Source organism: Oncorhynchus mykiss, chromosome 27, assembly GCF_013265735.2.
Source record: "Oncorhynchus mykiss isolate Arlee chromosome 27, USDA_OmykA_1.1, whole genome shotgun sequence".
Taxonomy (NCBI): Eukaryota; Metazoa; Chordata; class Actinopteri; order Salmoniformes; family Salmonidae; genus Oncorhynchus; species Oncorhynchus mykiss.
In genome coordinates, this window is record NC_048591.1 from 378,236 (window position 1) to 397,500 (window position 19,265).

A 19,265-nucleotide genomic window follows, 5' to 3' on the forward strand; every position below is an offset into this window, starting at 1 on the left:
ACTGTATCATGGCGGCAAGGCATATGAGCTAACAGGTTATAGAGCAAACAATACAATTATCACAACACATAATGTAATATTTATTTTTTTCTGGCTTGGCTTCCCCAGTGATTTTACCCACGCACCGCTACTGCTCTCTCGGAGTCCCAGAATACCCACATTGTGTATATCCGTTCCTAAATCCAGAGCAGTTTCATTGATTGAACTGGCTTGTAATACTGAAACACTACTTTACCCTATCTAGTGTGCTAGTGACCATTTTGTTCTAAAACTATACAATCTTTATTTTCCACCATGTCTTTTTTTTTTGTTTTTTTTGTACCTTTATTTAACTAGGCAAGCCAGTTAAGAACAAATTATTATTTACAATGACAGCCTACAATTGAACAGTGTTAGCAGAACGATAGATTTTTACTTTGTTAGCTCGGGGAGTCGATCCAGCAACCTTTCAGGTTACTGGCCCAACGCTCTAACCAGCTACCTGCCACCCCAGTTATTTCATAAGAGGCTGGAAGCCCCTCGGTTCAGCCCAGAGCAGTGCCCCTGAGCAGGTTAGTGGTGATGTGGCTTTTTCAAGGTCACAAATGGTACTAGGCACCTGAGATTCTGATACCAGCATCCCTCCAGTTGCAAGCTCACTCCCACTAGATATTTCCTCTGGCTAAAGAGGAACCTAATTATCAATCTTCTTGGAGAGACCCACCCAGGTAACACATGCACACTGAGAGGTTGGAATTACAGGATCAGCCACAGCGCAGCGTCCCTGGAGCAGTGTATGGGTTAAGTGCCTTGCTCAAGGGCAAAACGCCAGGAGATGGCAGTGGTATCAAATTGTATTTGTCACATGCGCCGAATACAACAGGTGTAGAACTTACAGTGAAATGCTTACTTACAAGCCCTTAACCAACACTGCAGTTCAAGAAATAGAGTTATGAAAATATTTAATAAATTAACTGAAGTGATTTTATTATTTTTAAACAGTAACACACGAAAATTACATTATAACGAGGCTATATACAGGGGGTACTGGCACCGAGTCAATGTGTAGGAGTACAGGTTAATTGAGGTAATCTAGGATACTGGGGTGTAATCATTGTAATGTAATGTATACACCCCTGATGACAACCCTCCAGTTGCAGCTGGCTCCATCAGATTTTTTCCCTTCAGACCTCTAACTCTAGGCTCCATGACGGCGCTAACAGAACATATAAACACTGACAAAGTGAAGAACCAGCATCATAGATTGATATGGATGCGGCATTGCCATCATTGAATATTTATCAAATAGAGGGCTATTGATCACTAAAATAGTAGGTTAGTCATTGGCCATATGCCTACAGCCTTCTCGATCCTCACCAGAGCTATATTGAAATCAGGGATGGGCAACTCAGACCAGGGATAGGCCGGGGCCATTTTCACAAAACAACAGCCGGGGTCTCAACTTACTGTTGAGAGTTAGAATAATAGAATACACAAGGTGCAATTTCTAAATTTGGTTGTGCATTGCAATCACTCAATTATCCCATTTCAGCAAAAATAATTAGTCTGGTGGCCAGCTATCTAAACTTGTAAGCATGATTGAATTACCGACTGGGTGGGGCCAATTAATAATCAGTTATTATATTAAAAATGGCTAAATCTTCTCTCCGACCCATGGCAAAATGTATTGAATTGCAGCAAACTTGCTTTAAAACATCAAAATGTTCTCTATGCCCCATTGGAAAATGTGCAGAATTGTAGGAAATGAACTTTAAAACATAAATTGTTTTAGCTGTCATGAGGGGGGCGGCTAAAATGTTTTGCTGTCAAGGTTGGAGGTGTATGGATGTGGGTAGGCAGACACACAGCCACTGTGGCCCCTCATGACGAGTTCCGTTTTTTTTGTTTGTCCCACCCCATAAATGTTGCCCATACCTGATCTAAATTAATCTAGCGTACTTAAAAACAATAGGACCTTTAAGATTATAAATAACAAATCAAATGAACCAGTCCTGAACCAGTTTTTAATACCGAAAGTGCGCATGCGCTGAGATGCTTCTAACGCGAATTCTCCTCCAACTCAGTTGCTGCAGTACTGTAGCAGTGTGGAGAGGGTAACCGGAAGGGACTAGGCTATATTGTCTCGGAAATAACACTCGATACATTTTTTTATATATAAAACAGGGGCAATCCATCGTTTATTGACCGTTTGGGATTATAACATTCTTAACCATCTACGGTCATCATTTTGAACAACCCAAAGCCAACCATGTCGACCAAGGAGGAGACACCCGCCGCTGACGGAGACAAGCCGCAGACGTCCTCCTGGAAAGATTCTATCTACAACCCACGAACAGGAGAGTTTATTGGCCGAACCGCTAAAAGCTGGGGTAAGAAACAGGTTTGTGACGAGATCTGATCGGGTTTGCATATTAAAACAATTATATTTCCCATTGATGTGACAATTCATAGCCATACAAAGTCTCATTGACCGGCTTTAATCGTTGATCAATGTGAATGCAGCCTTGGATGCAAATGTGTATATTAATTTTGATCATTCAATAAATAGCCTATGTTTTTTAAAAGTAGGCCTACATAACGGAGACGTTTGTTCGTTGTGATCTTTGCCGCAATAATGGCAACAGCCAATCAAAGTTGATCTAATGGGATCGGAATGTTTTTTTCCCCTCTGTAGGGACCTTCCCCGTTATAACCAAATATTCCTTACGGTCACTGATGATATCAACTGCGATGGCTATAGCCTCGAATACATGGTTTCCTTATGTCCCCGGATTTAGAATATTGTAATAAAAAATGTAAACTGTGTCCATTCATATATATTTTTTTCTCTCAATGTTTCCAACACATGGCTCGAAATAGGCTTTTTTTGCCTAGTTATTTGCGAGTTATTAACTATTAGGTAACTAGTGTAGGGGATTACACTTTAAAAACGATTTGTAATTTTAAAAAATGACGGAGCCTAACAGGCCGAATTTAGGCTGCATTAACCAGGTCAGTAGGCTAATATGTATCGGAATAAATCGCAATGGAATTAATTTAAATTGCGATTACAGCATACTAGATATATCCAAATAAAAATCGGCCTGTAGCCTTACCAACACTTCCCCAATTTCGTCCCCCATTAAACTGTTCTTAGAATAACCTATAATGCACCTTGTATCCTCTTGAGAAGCAGTCTTGCACGAGGCTGGCAAGGGAAATGGGGCATGCATACACTGTTTCATCCTGTCATATCACCCTTCTTATTTTATTCATAGTAGGTGTAGGCAGATTTTGTGTGGCTTAATTCTACAATCGACTATTGGCATTGAATGACATACTTGTTCCAGGCATTGATCTCATCCAGGTTCGTTTGAAACTATGTTGCAAAAAAATGTTGATAGGTTATGGTTAGTGACACTTTGTTTCTCCAATACAGTAATAGAGCGAAGCTATTTCTCGGCCACTACTCACGTGCAGTCAGTCAAGCTATAATTTATTTATCATTTGTAGAGTTCTACCTCCTATCCTCCTAAAATTCTCAAGATCAAATCCATTCTCTCTCATTGGGCACAGCAGGCACACCATTTGTAGCCTACTGTCAATGATAAATAGTGGGGGTTTTCTCTTTACGCCGGTCTTGAGTTGCAGGGAGCATAAATCCATTTTTGATTTGAGAGAAATTCTGAGCACATATATGCAGACATGCCGTAACTCGGTTTTAAAGCACAGAAGATTGTGTGTGCATGTGCTGGTGGGCATCTGTGTGTGATTGTAATTGTGCAAGTTAACTGTGGCATAATTGTGCTCTGTTGATTCCTTCCCAACACATGCCCTTGAATATGGTTTATTCTCTAGTAGGCTACAAACATGGGAAAATGGTAGGCTTACTGATGCCGTGAGGGAGGTAGAGCTAGGCAACTCCTATGGTCTTATACCAGGTGTCCGGCATTGAGGTATAGAAGCAAAGACACTAGGCTTCAGTCAACACTTGTCATCCAGGACCTCTAGGTGGTGTCAGAAGAAGGCCTAAAGAATTGTCAAATACTCCAGCCACCCAAGCCGTAGACTGTTCTCTATGCTACCACACTGCAAACGGTATCAGTGCAACAAGCCTGGAACCCCACAGGACCCTGAACAGTTTCTACCCACAAGCCATAACACTGCTAAACAAGACTGCTATATAGCTAATCCAATTGCTACCTGGACTGCCTGCATTGATCCTTTGTTCCTCTCTTGCACTGACACACACACGTTGTTGCTAATTTCTATGATCTATCCTGTTGCCTAGTCACTTTACCTCTATGAACATACATTTGAAGTCAGAAGTTTACATACACCTTAGTCAACTACATTTAAACTCCGTTTTCACATTTCCCGACATTTAATACTCGTAAAAAATCCCAGTCTTAGGGCAGTTAGGATCGCCACTTTATTTTAAGAATGTGAAATATCAGAATAATAGTAAAGTGTTTTATTTGGTAGCATTGCCTTTAAATGGTTTAACTTGGGTCAAACGTTTTGGGTAGCCTTCCACAAGCTCCCCACAGTAAGTTGGGTGAATTTTGGCCCATTCCTCTTGACAGAGCTGGTGTAACTGAGTCAGGTTTGTAGGCCTCCTTGCTCGCACACGCTTTTTCAGTTCTGCCCATGTAACGGATGTGAAACAGCTAGCTTAGTTAGCGGTGGTGCGCGCTAAATAGCGTTTCAATCGGTGACGTCACTTGCTCTGAGACCTTGAAGTAGTAGTTCCCCTTGCTCTGCAAGGGACGCGGCTTTTGTGGAGCGATGGGTAACGATGCTTCGAGGGGTGACTGTTGTTGATGTGTGCAGAGGGTCCTTGGTTCGCACCCGGGTATGGGCGAGGGGACGGTCTAAAGTTATACTGTTACACCTACAACTTTTCTATAGGGTTGAGGTCAGGGCTTTGTGATGGCCACTCCAATACCTTGACTTGTTGTCTTTAAGCCATTTTTGCCACAACTTTGGAAGTATGCTTGAGGTCATTGTCCATTTGGAAGACCCATTTGCGACCAAGCTTTAACTTCCTGACTGATGTCTTGAGATGTTGCTTCAATATATCTGCATAATTTTAGTACCTCATGATGCCATCTATTTATTGAAGTGCACCATTCGCTCCTGCAGCAAAGCACCCCCACAACATGATGCTACCACCGCCGTGCTTCACGGTTGGGATGGTGTTCTTCGGCTTGCAAGCGTTCATGTTTTTCCTCCAAACATAACGATGGTCATTATGGCCAAACCATTCTATTTTTGTTTCATGAGACCAGAGGACATTTCTCCAAAAAGTACGATCTTTGTCCCCATGTGCAGTTGCAAACCGTAGTCTGGCTTTATTATGGCAGTTTTGGAGCAGTGGCTTCTTCCTTGCTGAGCGGCCTTTCAGGTTATGTCGATATAGGACTCGTTTTACTGTGGATATAGATACTTTTGTACCTGTTTCCTCCTCCAGCATCTTCACAAGGTCATTTGCTGTTGTTCTGGGATTGATTTGCACTTTTCACACCAAAGTACGTTCATCTCTAGGAGACAGAACACGTCTCCTTCCTGAGCGGTATGATGGCTGTGTGGTCCCATGGTGTTTATGCTTGCATACTATTGTTTGTACAGATGAATGTGGTACCTTTTTTTAGGCGTTTTGAAACTGCTCCCAAGGATGATCCAGACTTGTGGAGGTCTACAAAAAAAAATTCTGAGGTCTTGGCTGATTTCTTTTTATTTTCCCATGATGTCAGGCAAAGAGGCACTGAGTTTGAAGATAGGCCTTGAAATACATCCACAGGTACACCTCCAATTGACTCAAATTATGTCAATTAGCCTACCAGAAGCTTCTAAAGCCATGACATTATTTTCTGGAATTTTCCAAGCTGTTTAAAAGCACAGTCAACTTAGTGTATGTAAACATCTGAAATTGTGATACAGTGAATTATAAGTGAAATACTCTCTGTAAACAATTGTTGGAAAAATTACTTGTGTCATGCACAAAGTAGATGTCTAAACCGACTTGCCAGAACTATAGTTTGTTAACATGAAATTTGTGGAGTGGTTGAAAAACGAGTTTTAATGACTCCAACCTAAGTGTATGTAAACTTATGACTTCAACTGTAAGTTTCAAAAGTAAATGTAATTGCTAAAATATACTAAGTACAAGTATAAATATTATTATAAACATTATTTTCTTTAGATATGTAGTGGAATAAAAGTTGTCAAATATAAATTGTAAAGTACAGATACCCCAAAAACCTACTTAAGTAGTACTTTAAAGTATTTTTACTGAAGTACTTTACACCACTGATGGGGAGAGGGATTGTTATTGAAGAGAGAAAAGGATTGGACTCAAGTCAAAGGAATACTTTGGTATTTTGTCATTGCCTTTTTATCTACTTCCCCAGAGTCAGATAAACTTGTGGATACCATTTGTATGTGTCTGTGTCCAGTATTAAGTAAGTTAGATGTAGTTTTGCGAGCCAACGCTAACTAGCATTAGCGCAGTGACTGGAAGTGTATGGGTATCTGCTAGCATGGTAGTAGATATCCATGAAGGAAGTTAGAGGTAATGCTAGCAGATACCCATAGACTTCCAGTCATTGCGCTAATGCTAGTTATTTTGGGATCATTGCCAAAATCCCAAAGTAGGCATTTATTATCCAGGTTTTGGCCGTCTTGCTCTCTCTCATTCCTCTCAATCTGCACAACTCTGGTTTATGTCCCTATGGATTAGGGCCTACACTCAATCCAGACCTCGGAAGATCCACGTTATAGTGCTATTGAAATGTAAAGCTAATTTCCAATTGAGCCGACATATGCAGCATCAAAGATACAGAACTCTCCATTCTAACAATGGGAATTAATTACGATTAAGATCACTTTGTTTGTCAATTGTATACAAGGTCCAACCAAATTTTGACTTCTGCTTTAAACCAACCCCTCTGAAAGAAATGTCAGAAAAGGTGGAAGGCAGGTGGGAGGAGCCTGGAGCAGGCGAAAACATTTCAGCCAATGAGATTGCAGATATGCATGTTAACAGGATCAAGTCTAATATAAAATAATTTGGCTCAAAGTGTGTCCACTTAATATCAGTACATGCGCAACAATCTAAGCATTACGAAACTTCTATTCGCCCAAATAGGTTTTACGTAGCAAATTAGCCATTGAATTTTATGTTGACCGCCATACGACATATCCATACAACAAACCTCGCTTTCCCCAGCCTTTGCGGGGACAAGATTTTAGGGTGGAGTCAGCCCTCTTCCTCTCTGGCAGCCTTTTGTGGTCTCTGCAAACATGGGAACATTGCCTTTTAAAACGTGCATAGCGAATGTGGTCTCTGCGAACATGGGAACATTGCCTTTTAAAACGTGCATAGTCGGACAAAACGCAATGGGACTAAATCTAGCCCTATAGGCCAGCCTTGGGTCGGTAAATTGGCTGCTATTGTTACTTCTTTTCTCCAGCTATCCATCATGCTTATCACTGACAAACACACGCATGCACACTCTACACAACAAAAGTATTCATTTAAATTCTTATTTTCTGTGTATTTCAGTATTTGGCCAAATATTTGGAACTATTTTCAAAATACTTATTTCCAAATGTATTATTTCAAATAAACCTAGGACCAAACAGACAATGCATTGAGTAAATATTTGTTGTTGAAAAATACATTCAAATACATGCCAATACTTTTAAAGTGTATTTCCAAATAGATTCCAATATACTCCTATTTGTATTTTCAAAGACGAAATATCCAAATAGTTACTTTGAAATGTCTTGAAAGTAATTTTTAAATACCCTAAATCGTATTTGAACACAGGTCTGAGACACACACCTTTAAACACACACAATTGGTCAACACAAACATATATGCTGAGGCCAGTGTGTGTCTGGATACCTCAAAGGGCCATACTGTGACATCGACAAATGCCATGTGCATAAATGAGTGCAAAGGGGTCCCTCAGAAAATAATAATTGAGAGATTTCAGTACGAACTGAGTATGGCCATGATCAAAAGTAGTGCACTACATAGGGAATAGGTTGCCATTTGGAACGGAAGTTTGTGGGAATAAAAATGATGTTTTTCTCTCAATAGGAGCAGCCATGTGGCAGTGATGCCGCTCTTTCACGTAGCCAACAATGACCAAGTTCTGGGGCTTTATCAATGAAATACCCTGTTCCTTTTATGCGTTGGTGAGTTAAGAAAGGCATAAAATGCCCCTTGCAGGTCTTTGCCTTGTGCTTCCCTATAAACAAATATGACGGCATTATCTTAGCATGCTTTTAGAAACCAGGCTGTTTCCAGATGGTAGATTGGTCAGGTTTAGGTGCTCACTTGGAGGAAGATCGATAGGTTGCGCCTTAAATGACACCCTATTCCCTCTACAGTTTATTAGGTACACCACCACTTTCATGAGAATGGTTAGCTCCTACCGACAGTGAGTCACGTCGGCGTTGCTTGCTATATAAAGCAAGCAGACAGGCATCGAGGCATTCAGCAACTGTTCGATTGAACGTTAGAATGGGCAAAATGAGTGACTTAAGCGACTTTGAGCGTGATATGATTGTCGGTACCAGGCATCAAATCTATGAGTTTGACACCTCTGACAAAAAAAAAACATATCTTCTGTCCCAGTGATCATTGGAGTCTTAGAGGGAGATGCGCTTTCCATGTCAATATTAAGGTTTTGCGAGGGAGCTAGAGGAGACATGGGGACATCTCGATAGTCTAAAGTGACTTACCTGCCTTGTCTCCTCTCCTATATCTACACCAGTGGAGGCTGGTGACTTTAACATTTTTGGGAGACCCACGATGGGAGACCCACGGTATAGGTGCGAACCACATAAAGACGACAAAGTGCTTTAAAAAATCGTCAAACAAATGATTTTAACCAAAAACATTTAGTAAAAATATTATGGTGATTGGGAATGAGAGGGCTACTTACAGTGTTGGGAAGGGATCACAGCAGTGATTTGAATTAGGGTATGACTTGAGGTGTTCAGAGGCTTGACTTCATTGCAGGACAATGGTTGAGGTGTTTTCTATCACACATTTTAGATGTGTAAATCTTTTGGACATCAGAGCAATCTTGAGGGATTTCTATTTGAGTCAGAAAAGGATATTCATATGAAAGGTTAGCTATACAAAACATTTCAGAGAGCCTATCCAACTGACAAAATATAAACTATTGGAACCAATACTTAAAAAGAACTGATATTGGCATAAGATGGAGGAAATATTGGAATATAACTAACAAAATTACAGTTAACGGAATTTGCATGTACGCTTAATCCCTTATAAACTAATGAATAGAATGTATTATACAAGAGACAAAATTCCCAAATTCTACAGCACAGCAGCAGAGTCATGTCTTAAGTGTAAAACTAACAATGACTCAATAATCCATGCCTTCTGGAAATGTTATAAAGTCCAAAAGGTATGGTTAATCAAATTATATTTGAGATTCTTCAAAGTAGCCAACCGTTGCACACTCTTGGCATTCTCTCAACCAGCTTCACCTGGAATGCTTTTCCAATAGTCTTGAACGAGTTCCCACATATGCTGAGCACTTGTTGGGAATAACACATGTGGAGCTCATCCATTCACCTACTCTTTTGTGTCTCACAAAAAAACGGCAGTTGGAACCAAAAATATCAAATTTGGAGTCATCAGACCAAAGGACAGATTTCCATGGGTCTAATGTCCATTGCTCGTGTTTCTTGGCCCAAGCAAGTCTCTTCTTCTTATTGGTATCCTTTAGTAGTGGTTTATTTTCTGCAATTCAACCATGAAGGCCTGATTCACGCAATCTCCTCTGAACAGTTGATGTTGAGATGTTTCTGTTACTTGAACTCTGAAGCATTTATTTGGGCTGCAATTTCTGAGGCTGGTAACTCTAATGAACTTTATCCTCTACAGCAGGGGTAAATCTGTTTTTTCCTTTCCTGTGGAGGTCTGAATGAGAGCCAGTTTCATCATAGTGCTTCATGATTTTTGTGGCAGCACTTGAAGAAACTTTCAAAGTTCTTAAGGTTCCGTGTTGACTGACCTTCATGCCTTAAAGTAATGATGGACTGTCATTTCTCTTTGCTTATTTGCGCTGTTCTTGCCATAATATGGACTTGGTCTGTTACCAAATAGGTCTATCTTTGGTATACCACCCCTTTTTTTTCACCTTTATTTAACCAGGTAGGCTAGTTGAGAACAAGTTCTCATTTGCAACTGCGACCTGGCCAAGATAAAGCAAAGCAGTGTGACACAAACAACAACAGAGTTACACATGGAGTAAACAATAAACAAGCCAATAACACAAACAAATCAATGACACAGTAGAAAAAAGAAAGTCTATATACAGTGTGTGCAAAAGGCATGAGGTAGGCAATAATAGGCCTGTAATTTTCATCATAGGTACACTTCAACTATGACAGACAAAATGAGGAAAAAAAATCCAGAAAATCACATTGTAGTATTTTTAATGAATTTATTTGCAAATGATGGTGGAAAATAAACTTTTGTTATTGACCAAATACTTATCTCAATACTTTGTTATATACCCTTTGTTGGCAATGACAAAGGTCAAATGTTGTCTAAGTCTTCACAAGGTTTTCACACACTGTTGCTGGTATTTTGGCCCATTCTTCCATGCAGATCTCCTCTAGAGCAGTGATGTTTTGGGGCTGTTGCTGGGCAACACGGACTTTCAACTGCCTCCAAAGAGGGGTTGAGATCTGGAGACTGGCTAGGCCACTCCAGGACCTTGAAATGCTTCTTGAGAAGCCACTCCTTCGTTGCCCGGGCGGTGTGTTTGGGATCATTGTCCTGCTGAAAGACCCAGCCACGTTTCATCTTCAATGCCCTTGCTGATGGAAGGAGGTTTTCACTCAAAATCTCACGATACATGGCCCCATTCATTCTTTCCTTTACACGGATCAGTCGTCCTGGTCCCTTTGCAGAAAAACAGCCCCACAGCATGATGTTTCCACCCCCATGCTTCACAGTAGGTATGGTGTTCTTTGGATGCAACTCAGCATACTTTGTCCTCCAAACACGACGAGTTTACTTTTTACCAAAAAGTTCTATTTTGGTTTCATCTGACCATATGCCATTCTCCCAATCTTCTTCTGGGTCATCCAAATGCTCTCTAGCAAACTTCAGACGGGCCTGGACATGTACTGGCTTAAGCAGGGGGACACGTCTGGCACTGCAGGATTTGAGTCCCTGGCGGCGTAGTGTGTTACTGATGGTAGGCTTTGTTACTTTGGTCCCAGCTCTCTGCAGGTCATTCACTAGGTCCCCCCGTGTGGTTCTGGGATTTTTGCTCACCGTTCTTGTGATCATTTTGATTGTTCAGCTCCCCAGCTGTTGGCTGGGGTTGGAGGAGCCAGGAGGAAGGCATGGCCAGCCGTTGAGAAATGCTTATTGAAATTTTCGATTATCATGGATTTATCAGTGGTGACCGTGTTACCTAGCCTCAGTGCAGTGGCCAGCTGGGAGGAGGTGCTCTTGTTCTCCATGGACTCTACAGTGTCCCAAAACGTTTTGTAGTTAGAGCTACAGGATGCGAATTTCTGCTTGAAAAAGCTAGCCTTGACTGACTGCGTGTATTGGTTCCTGACTTCCCTGAACAGTTGCATATCGTGGGTAATATTCGATGCTATTGCAGTCCGCCACAGGATGTTTTTGTGCTGGTCAAGGGCAGTCAGGTCTGGAGTGAACCAAGGGCTATATCTGTTCTTAGTTCTGCATTTTTTGAACCGCTCATGCTTATCTAAGATTGTGAGGAAATTACTTTTAAATAATGACCAGGCATCCTCGACTGAAGAGATGAGGTCAATATACTTCCAGGATACCCGGGCCAGGTCGACTAGAAAGGCCTGCTCGCAGAAGTGTTTTAGGGAGCGTTTGACAGTGATGAGGGGTGGTTGTGTATTTGGAGGGCGTATTTGGAGGGCAAGGTGTATTTGGAGGGCAAGTTGGTCAGGATAATGTCTGAGGGTGCCCATGTTAATGGATTTAGGGTTGTACCTAGTGGGTTCCTTGATTTGTGTGAGATTGAGGGCATCTAGCTTAGATTGTAGGACTGCCGGGGTGTTAAGCATATCCCAGTTTAGGTCACCTAACAGAACGAACTCTGAAGCTAGATGGGGGGCGATCAATTCACAAATGGTGTCCAGGGCACAGCTGGGAGCGGAGGGGGGTCGATAGCAGGCGGCAACAGTGAGAGACTTATTTCTGGAGAGGTTAATTTTTAAAATTATAAGTTCAAACTGTTTGGGTATAGACCTGGAAAGTATGACAGAACTTTGCAGGCTATCTCTGCAGTAAATTGCAACTCCTGCCCCTTTGGCAGTTCTATCTTGATGGAAAATGTTGTAGCTGGGTATGGAAATCTCATAATTGTTGGTGGCCTTCCTAAATCAGGATTCTGAAACGGCAAGGACATCAGGGTTGGCGGCGTGTGCTAAAGCAGTGAGTTAAACAAACTTATGAGGCTTCTGATGTTGACATGCATGAAACCAAGTCTTTTTCGATCACAGAAGTCAACAAATGAGGGTGCCTGCGTTTACTGCCACATCACCCGAGGAACAGAGGAGGAGTAGGATGAGGGTACGGATAAAGGCTATCAAAACTGGTCGCCTAGAGCACTGTGGACAAAGAATAAAAGGAGCAGATTTCTGTGCGTGGTAGAATAGATTCAGGGCATAATGTGCAGACAGGGGTATGGTGGGGTGCGGGTACAGTGGAGGTAAGCCCAGGCACTGAGTGATGATAAGAGAGGTTGTATCTCTGGATAAGCTGGTTATAATGGGTGAGGTCACCGCATCTGTGGGAGGTGGGTCAAAGGAGGTATCAGAGGTATAATGAGTGGATCTAGGGGCTCTGCAGTAAACAAAAACAATGATAACTAACCTAAGCAGTAAACAAGGCATATTGACATATGAGAGAGACATACAGCAAGGCATAAAGTAATCACAGGTGTTGATTTGGAGAGCTATCTAAGACAACAACGGGTGAGACAACAACAGTTAATCAGCTAAAACAACAACAGGTAAAAGATGACTGGGCAGAGAGGGTCGGTTAACTACATACAGAGCTTGAGTTTGCGGCTGGGGCCGACAGATAAAAAATAATAATAAACAAAACAAATAAATAAATAAACAGAATGGAGTACCGTGATTAATGGACAGTCCAGCGGGCATCAGCTATGTAGCCAAGTGATCATAGGGTCCAGGGGACAGCACTATATGGGACAGGGAAGCCGCGGAGTAGTCGCTACCATGCTATCACGCGGCATTTAAAGTTGGAAGCCTGGGGCTAGTAGAAGCGTCTGCTCCGATGTCCGGCGGAGGCCGGTTGAAGGCACAGCGGATGGAGTAATCGTCGGCAGACCTGTCGTGGTGGTGCGGCAGGGCGCCGGGGCGACTAGGGATCCAAGCCAGATGGTAAGAGGTATTTAAGATGGTAAGAGTTTTCTATCCAGGAGATGCGCCTGGCTCACGGCTAACTGGTGCTAGCTTCGGGGCAGGGGCGTTAGCCACTATAGCTACTCGGTAGCAGCGGTGATCCGGTGCCAAGGTCCAGAGCTTACGGCAAGGATCCGGTGGAGTAGTGTGTTCTAGCCGTGTTTGGGAGGAGTCCGGGTGAACAACTGAGTAGGCTGAGAGGTGGGCCTCAGGGATAGTTTCGGGACTGGGTAACTTGGTGGGTGTTAGCTAGCTGTGAAGATCAGGAGAATAGTCCAGGGATTACGGCAGGAATCCAGCGTTGTAGTGGAGAAACAGTCCGTTACTGGTAGGCTGGCGAGAAATATCCAAGCTAAAAAAAGGGCTGGTACCTGTGCAGAAGGTAAAGGCCGCTAGCAATGGCTAAATAGCTTGTAGCTAATTAGCTGGTTAGCTTCTGAGGGCTAGGTGGTTCTTGCTGTAAGGTTTAACAAATTTAAATAATAGCGGTTCCGTATCACATTGGGTGAGGCAGGTTACCGTAAGGTATAATTCAACTAAAATGGAGAAGAGATTGAAAATAAAATTGAAATGTATACAAAAAAAGAGAGGATGAACAAAACACATCTGCACTGCTACGCCATCTTGGAGAAGAAGAAAAAAAAGAAAAGGACCTTGTCCTACCTTGTCACAACACGACTAATTGGCTCAAACGCATTAAGGAAAGACATTCCACAAATGAACTTTTAACAAGGCACATCTGTTAATTGAAATGCATTCCAGGTGACTACCTCATGAAGCTGGTTGAGAGAATGCCAAAAGTCTGCAAAGCTGTCAAGGCAAAGGGTGGCTACTTTGAAGAATATAAAATATAATTTGTTTAACACTTTTTTGGTTACTACATGATTCCATAGGTGTTATTTCATAGTTTTGATGTCTTAACTATTATTCTACAATGTAGAAACTTTTGACTGATATTGTAGGTTTGGGCAGGTGTGATGTAGTTGATGTTTGCGTGATGTTGTTTGTATGTTTTGTATTGTTTAAATAAACAAATGATTGTGTATGTGATTGACAGAACATTGACAGGGCTAGTCACAGTGCTTGGAGAGGAAACATTCAATGTACCAGTGGACGAGGGCACATGAGACATGGCATCAGTACATGACAGAAGAGTTGACACTGGTAGTGGAGTGGTGGTCATCACCTCTAAATCAGGGATCAGGAGGGTACTTAACTGTCAATACAAATCGCAGATACATTCCATTACAGCAACGCCATCATAGGTTTGAGCAACAAGTTTCATCATAAAGTTAGACTCCGACATCTCTGATTTAACCAAGTGGAACACAGACTGCGTATCTCATCCACTTCACATATCAAAGTAGCCCAAGAAACACCCTGATCATCGCTTGCGGAACGTTTTGTTGAAGGTACTACGCTGCGTACATTTTGTTTAAGCCCATTAGGCTACTCATTTGTTGTCATTAAATGTCCTTGATAATAAAAGGAAAATACTTTGTGTTCGCACAATAGTGTAGGCTATCATACACAATTGCGCACAGTAGCCTAGACTCAGTTTCCAATCCGAAGTACAGAAACATATGAAAACATTAACTTGATGCTTTCTCTGTTAAATCTTCTAGACCCTGCTGTAAATCAAGCAGACAATGGCAGATAATCCATTTAAATATAGGGGTATTGAATTGGATCTAACGTTGATCACAACTGTCTTCACTGGTGCAACAAATGAGAAATCAAAATATTCTGGACATTCTGAACATCGTCATCGTTTTCCCGCACTGGCTGTTTTTGCATGGTGTGCTATAGGCCTATCACAACAGCTGTTTGTCAGAAAAATATTTCCTGGATCAGATGATGATAGTTGACAACATCACCAGGCCTAACTAAACAGCTGGATACCAAATGCGCACGGAAGAAGTAGGTCTATTAGCCTACATGTATCCCATTGCAGAACCATGCATGTAAGGGGACTCTTTCGGTTAGAACCATTCAATTTTGCACTTGCATACATTTTAGATTTGTGTCCAATGAAAACAGTTTTTCACGGGGTAACCTAAATTATCAATATGAACATTTGATAAAGCGGTGCTGCCGTTAGTAACGCACCATCTCACACATTGCCTTCAGAAGTATTCATACCTCTTGACCTTTTCGACATCTTGTGTTACAGCTTGAATTTAAAATTGATTACATTGAGATTTTGTGTTATAGTACACAATACAGATAATGTCAAAGAGGAATTATGTTTGTTTTTTTATGTTTACAAATTAGTAAAAAATGAAATGTCTTGAGTCGATACGTATTCAAACCTTTTGCTATTTGCAAGCCTAAACATTCACTTAGTTGCATGAACTCACTCTGTCTGCAATAATAGTGTTTAACATGATTTTTGTACCCCACACAGAATCTTATCTTTAAGGTCCCTCAGTCAAGCAGTGAATTTCAAACACAGATTCAACCACTTAGACCAGGGAGGTTTTCCAATGCCTCACTAATAAGGGCACCTATTGATATATTCCTAGATGGGTAAAACAAAAAGAAGCATACATTGAATATCCTTTTGAGCACGGTGAAGTTATCAATTACACTTTGGATGGTGTATCAATACACCCAGTCACAACAAAGGTACAGGCCTCCTTCCTAACACAGTTGCCGGATTTGAAGGAAACAGCTCTTTGAAACAATTAGAGTTTAATGACTGTGATAGAAGAAAACTGTGGATGGATCAACAACATTGTAGTTACTCCAGAATACTAACCTAAATGAAAGAGTGAAAAGAAGGAAACATGCACAGAATACAAATATTCCAAAACATGCATCCTGTTTGCAATAAGGAACAAAAACCCTGCAAAAAAAACGTGGCAAAGAACTGAATGTCCTGAGTACCATTCTATATGCCAGCAGGCATCTTTCTCATGTCGGGGTGGCAGGGTAGCCTAGTGGTTAGTAACCGAAAGGTTGCAAGTTCATATCCCCGAGCTGACAAGGTACAAATCTGTCGTTCTGCCCCTGAACAGGCAGTTAACCCACTGTTCGTTCCTAGGCCGTCATTGAAAATAAGAATTTGTTCTTAACTGACTTGCCTAGTTAAATAAAGGTTCAATCAAATGTCAATTAGTCATGTGAGAGGTTCGACACGGTCTAAAAAACATTGATCCTGCTGTTCTGATTTGGATAGAGTGATTTGGATAGAGTGAAGCTGTATCTCTCCATCCACTTGCTTCATAATTTCCTTGCATGTTTTCGGAATGATAATTTAGATTACTGCTGCCTGCTACTATGATAAATCACATGGCAAGGGCATTTGTTAACAAGCTGTATGTGGATATCTAACAAGTGGAGCAAGGGTATGGAAAAAGATGAAACGCTGATGCGCATTCTGACTGAGTGACAGCAAACGTGGCTGCCTGCTGCAAATTGAGGACACAGAGAGACACTCACACACCCCTGCACGTTGCTCCTAATCTGCATCTTTTTTTGCAGTGAGAAGGTGCAGGGAAGTATTTTGCACACACATATTTAAGCATATTGAAACACTTCCGTTTTTTTAGATCATGAGTATCATCTGATCCGACTATCAACTGTCAATTTACATATACGAGTATGGCCATGTCGACACACTCCTAGTATTTTCGTTCGTCGTTATGATTCTTATTTTGTCACACATGCACAGCATACAGATATGAGCCTAGTTTAACCAGAAAATCTGTCAGAGCAAGAGCTGCTGTTGCAGTGAAACGTGATTTTATAAACCTAACCAGTGCGCAACAAATCTAAATGAAATCACGTGTTAACTTTTTTGATATCCTCGATTAAAAATTGCTCTTTTTATTTCTCAACTGGTAATTGAAGTGCATATAACGGTGGGCAGACTTGAGCACATCGCATACCACATTTTTTGTACGTAGTTTATGGCTACTGAATGTATGAATTTGGGATCTATCATCCCACAACTGTCCCAGAGTTTGTTTGGAATAGATTATCTTTCTTGCACCTAATTGCAACCTGACCAATAGAATAGGACAATGTTTCTGCCATGGGGAATAGTATATTGATATAGACCAGGGGTGTCACTCATTCCACGGAGGGCCGAGTGTGTGTGGGTTTATGGTTTTTACTTTCAATTAAGACCTAGACAACCAGGTGAGGGGAGTTCCTTACTAATTAGTGACCTTAATTCATTAATCAAGTACAAGGGTGGAGTGAAAACCCACAGACATTCGGCCCTCCGTGGAATCAGTTTGACACGTGATATAGACATTTTTTATATAATTTGTTGGCTGAGAAACTACATGTGGACAGTTATTCAAACATATTCAAATGCACCAATGTTCAATATAATCCACAATATAGAGGAATAGCTGATAGGCAGTGGAGAGTCCAAGTGCATCATTGCACATGAAAGAACAGTGAAGACACACAGCTCAAAAAGCTACCCTATTGATCTTGTTTAGGGACAATACAATTATTCTATGTAGACTAGCCTATAACACCACAATCCAATGAGTAATTGTATTATTGTTTTCAATTCAGTTCAATTCTACTCTAGGCTGTAAACTGCCGTGACAACGTCATTTGAATAATGGGGCAAAACCCTGTTATTTGAACGTTTTAATTCCATTTGGATCAGTTGTGGGTCTACTCTCAAAATATTAGAAAGGCACAGTAGCATGAGAGTCTGGCTGTATTTTTTACTTCTGATGCTGATGCACTGTCTGTTGCCCATCATCATTCTCCGAAGTCATCCTGTGCTCCTAAATATTTGTCATTTAACTTTTTTATTAATTTATTTATTGTGTTGCATAAACACAACTAGTCACAATGTTTTAATCTGATTAGGCTACTTCAAAAGTCTCCTGTAGGCTACCTGTGCATGTTCATCCACTAATTCCAGCGTTCAAACTGCGCAATGGCCATTTGATTAATGGAAATAGACATGTGTTACAAAACACAAATGTTTAATGACATTCGGAGATTGTCAAACCAAGCCTTCGATGTTAAGTAGGGAGGGATGTATATTCTCTTTGTCGAGATTGACATACTTGATTGTTGTGATGAAAACGCAAACCGTGATGATAAGCGCTCAAGTAGGCATTCGGTATGCGTTGCTTATTGGTTGAGTGTTGTGCATTGGCACCAAAACCTGTTCGTGGAAATTCGTTGCATATATTTAATTTAATTCAAAATATTGAATAAAAATTTGAAAATCTGATTTCCCCCTAGCTGATTGTCTGCAGCCGACTCTGATCGCAGTGTATTGGGACAGGCAGGGAGAATGAGCTTGTGACTGCCTTGAAATGGATTAGGTTTTAAGGTTAAAGGGGAAGGGCTGATTTGAGTCACAGGCCTGGTATGAACATGGAAATAAATGACCTATGATGCATGAACCGGGCTGGTGTGTGAGAGACTTGGTGTGTGTAATTGCATCTTTGTGTTCCTCTATGTGCATGTGTATGTTGACATGGGTGCGTGGAAAAAGTAAGGACAGCACCAAGGCCTGTGGTGAGACCATTCACTCATGAGTGTCACTTTACAGAAGTTAAAAAACTTTCCCAAAGAGCTGTCTGATTTGCCCACCACGTGTTCTTGTCATTCCTTGGGCTCTGAAATGTACACCTCCACACCCCTGGTCCCCACCTCCTCTGGGACACATTCACACAACTCACCCCTAGTCCACACACACACCTGATCCTCACTCCTCCTGACACACACACACACACACACACCCCACCCCACCCCTAGTCTTGGGACACCCACCACACCCCTCATCCCCAGCCCATCTGACCCTCTCCTTTGGGTATTAA

At 41.4% G+C, this 19,265-nt stretch overlaps 1 protein-coding gene across 2 annotated transcripts in view; it reads left to right on the forward strand.

Moving 5' to 3' along the window:
• LOC110507292 (sodium/potassium-transporting ATPase subunit beta-3) overlaps positions 1 to 19,265 on the forward strand; it is a 49,620-nt gene that overhangs the window by 1,199 nt on the left and 29,156 nt on the right. The window contains exon 1 of one of the 2 annotated variants that reach the window (XM_021587175.2): positions 2,024 to 2,369. The exons of the other annotated variant lie outside the window; for it this stretch is intronic. Coding sequence (XP_021442850.1) covers positions 2,249 to 2,369 — 121 coding nt within the window. The 5' untranslated portion in view covers positions 2,024 to 2,248. Of the gene's footprint in view, positions 1 to 2,023; positions 2,370 to 19,265 lie in introns of those variants that run through there. 2 annotated transcript variants of the gene reach the window in all.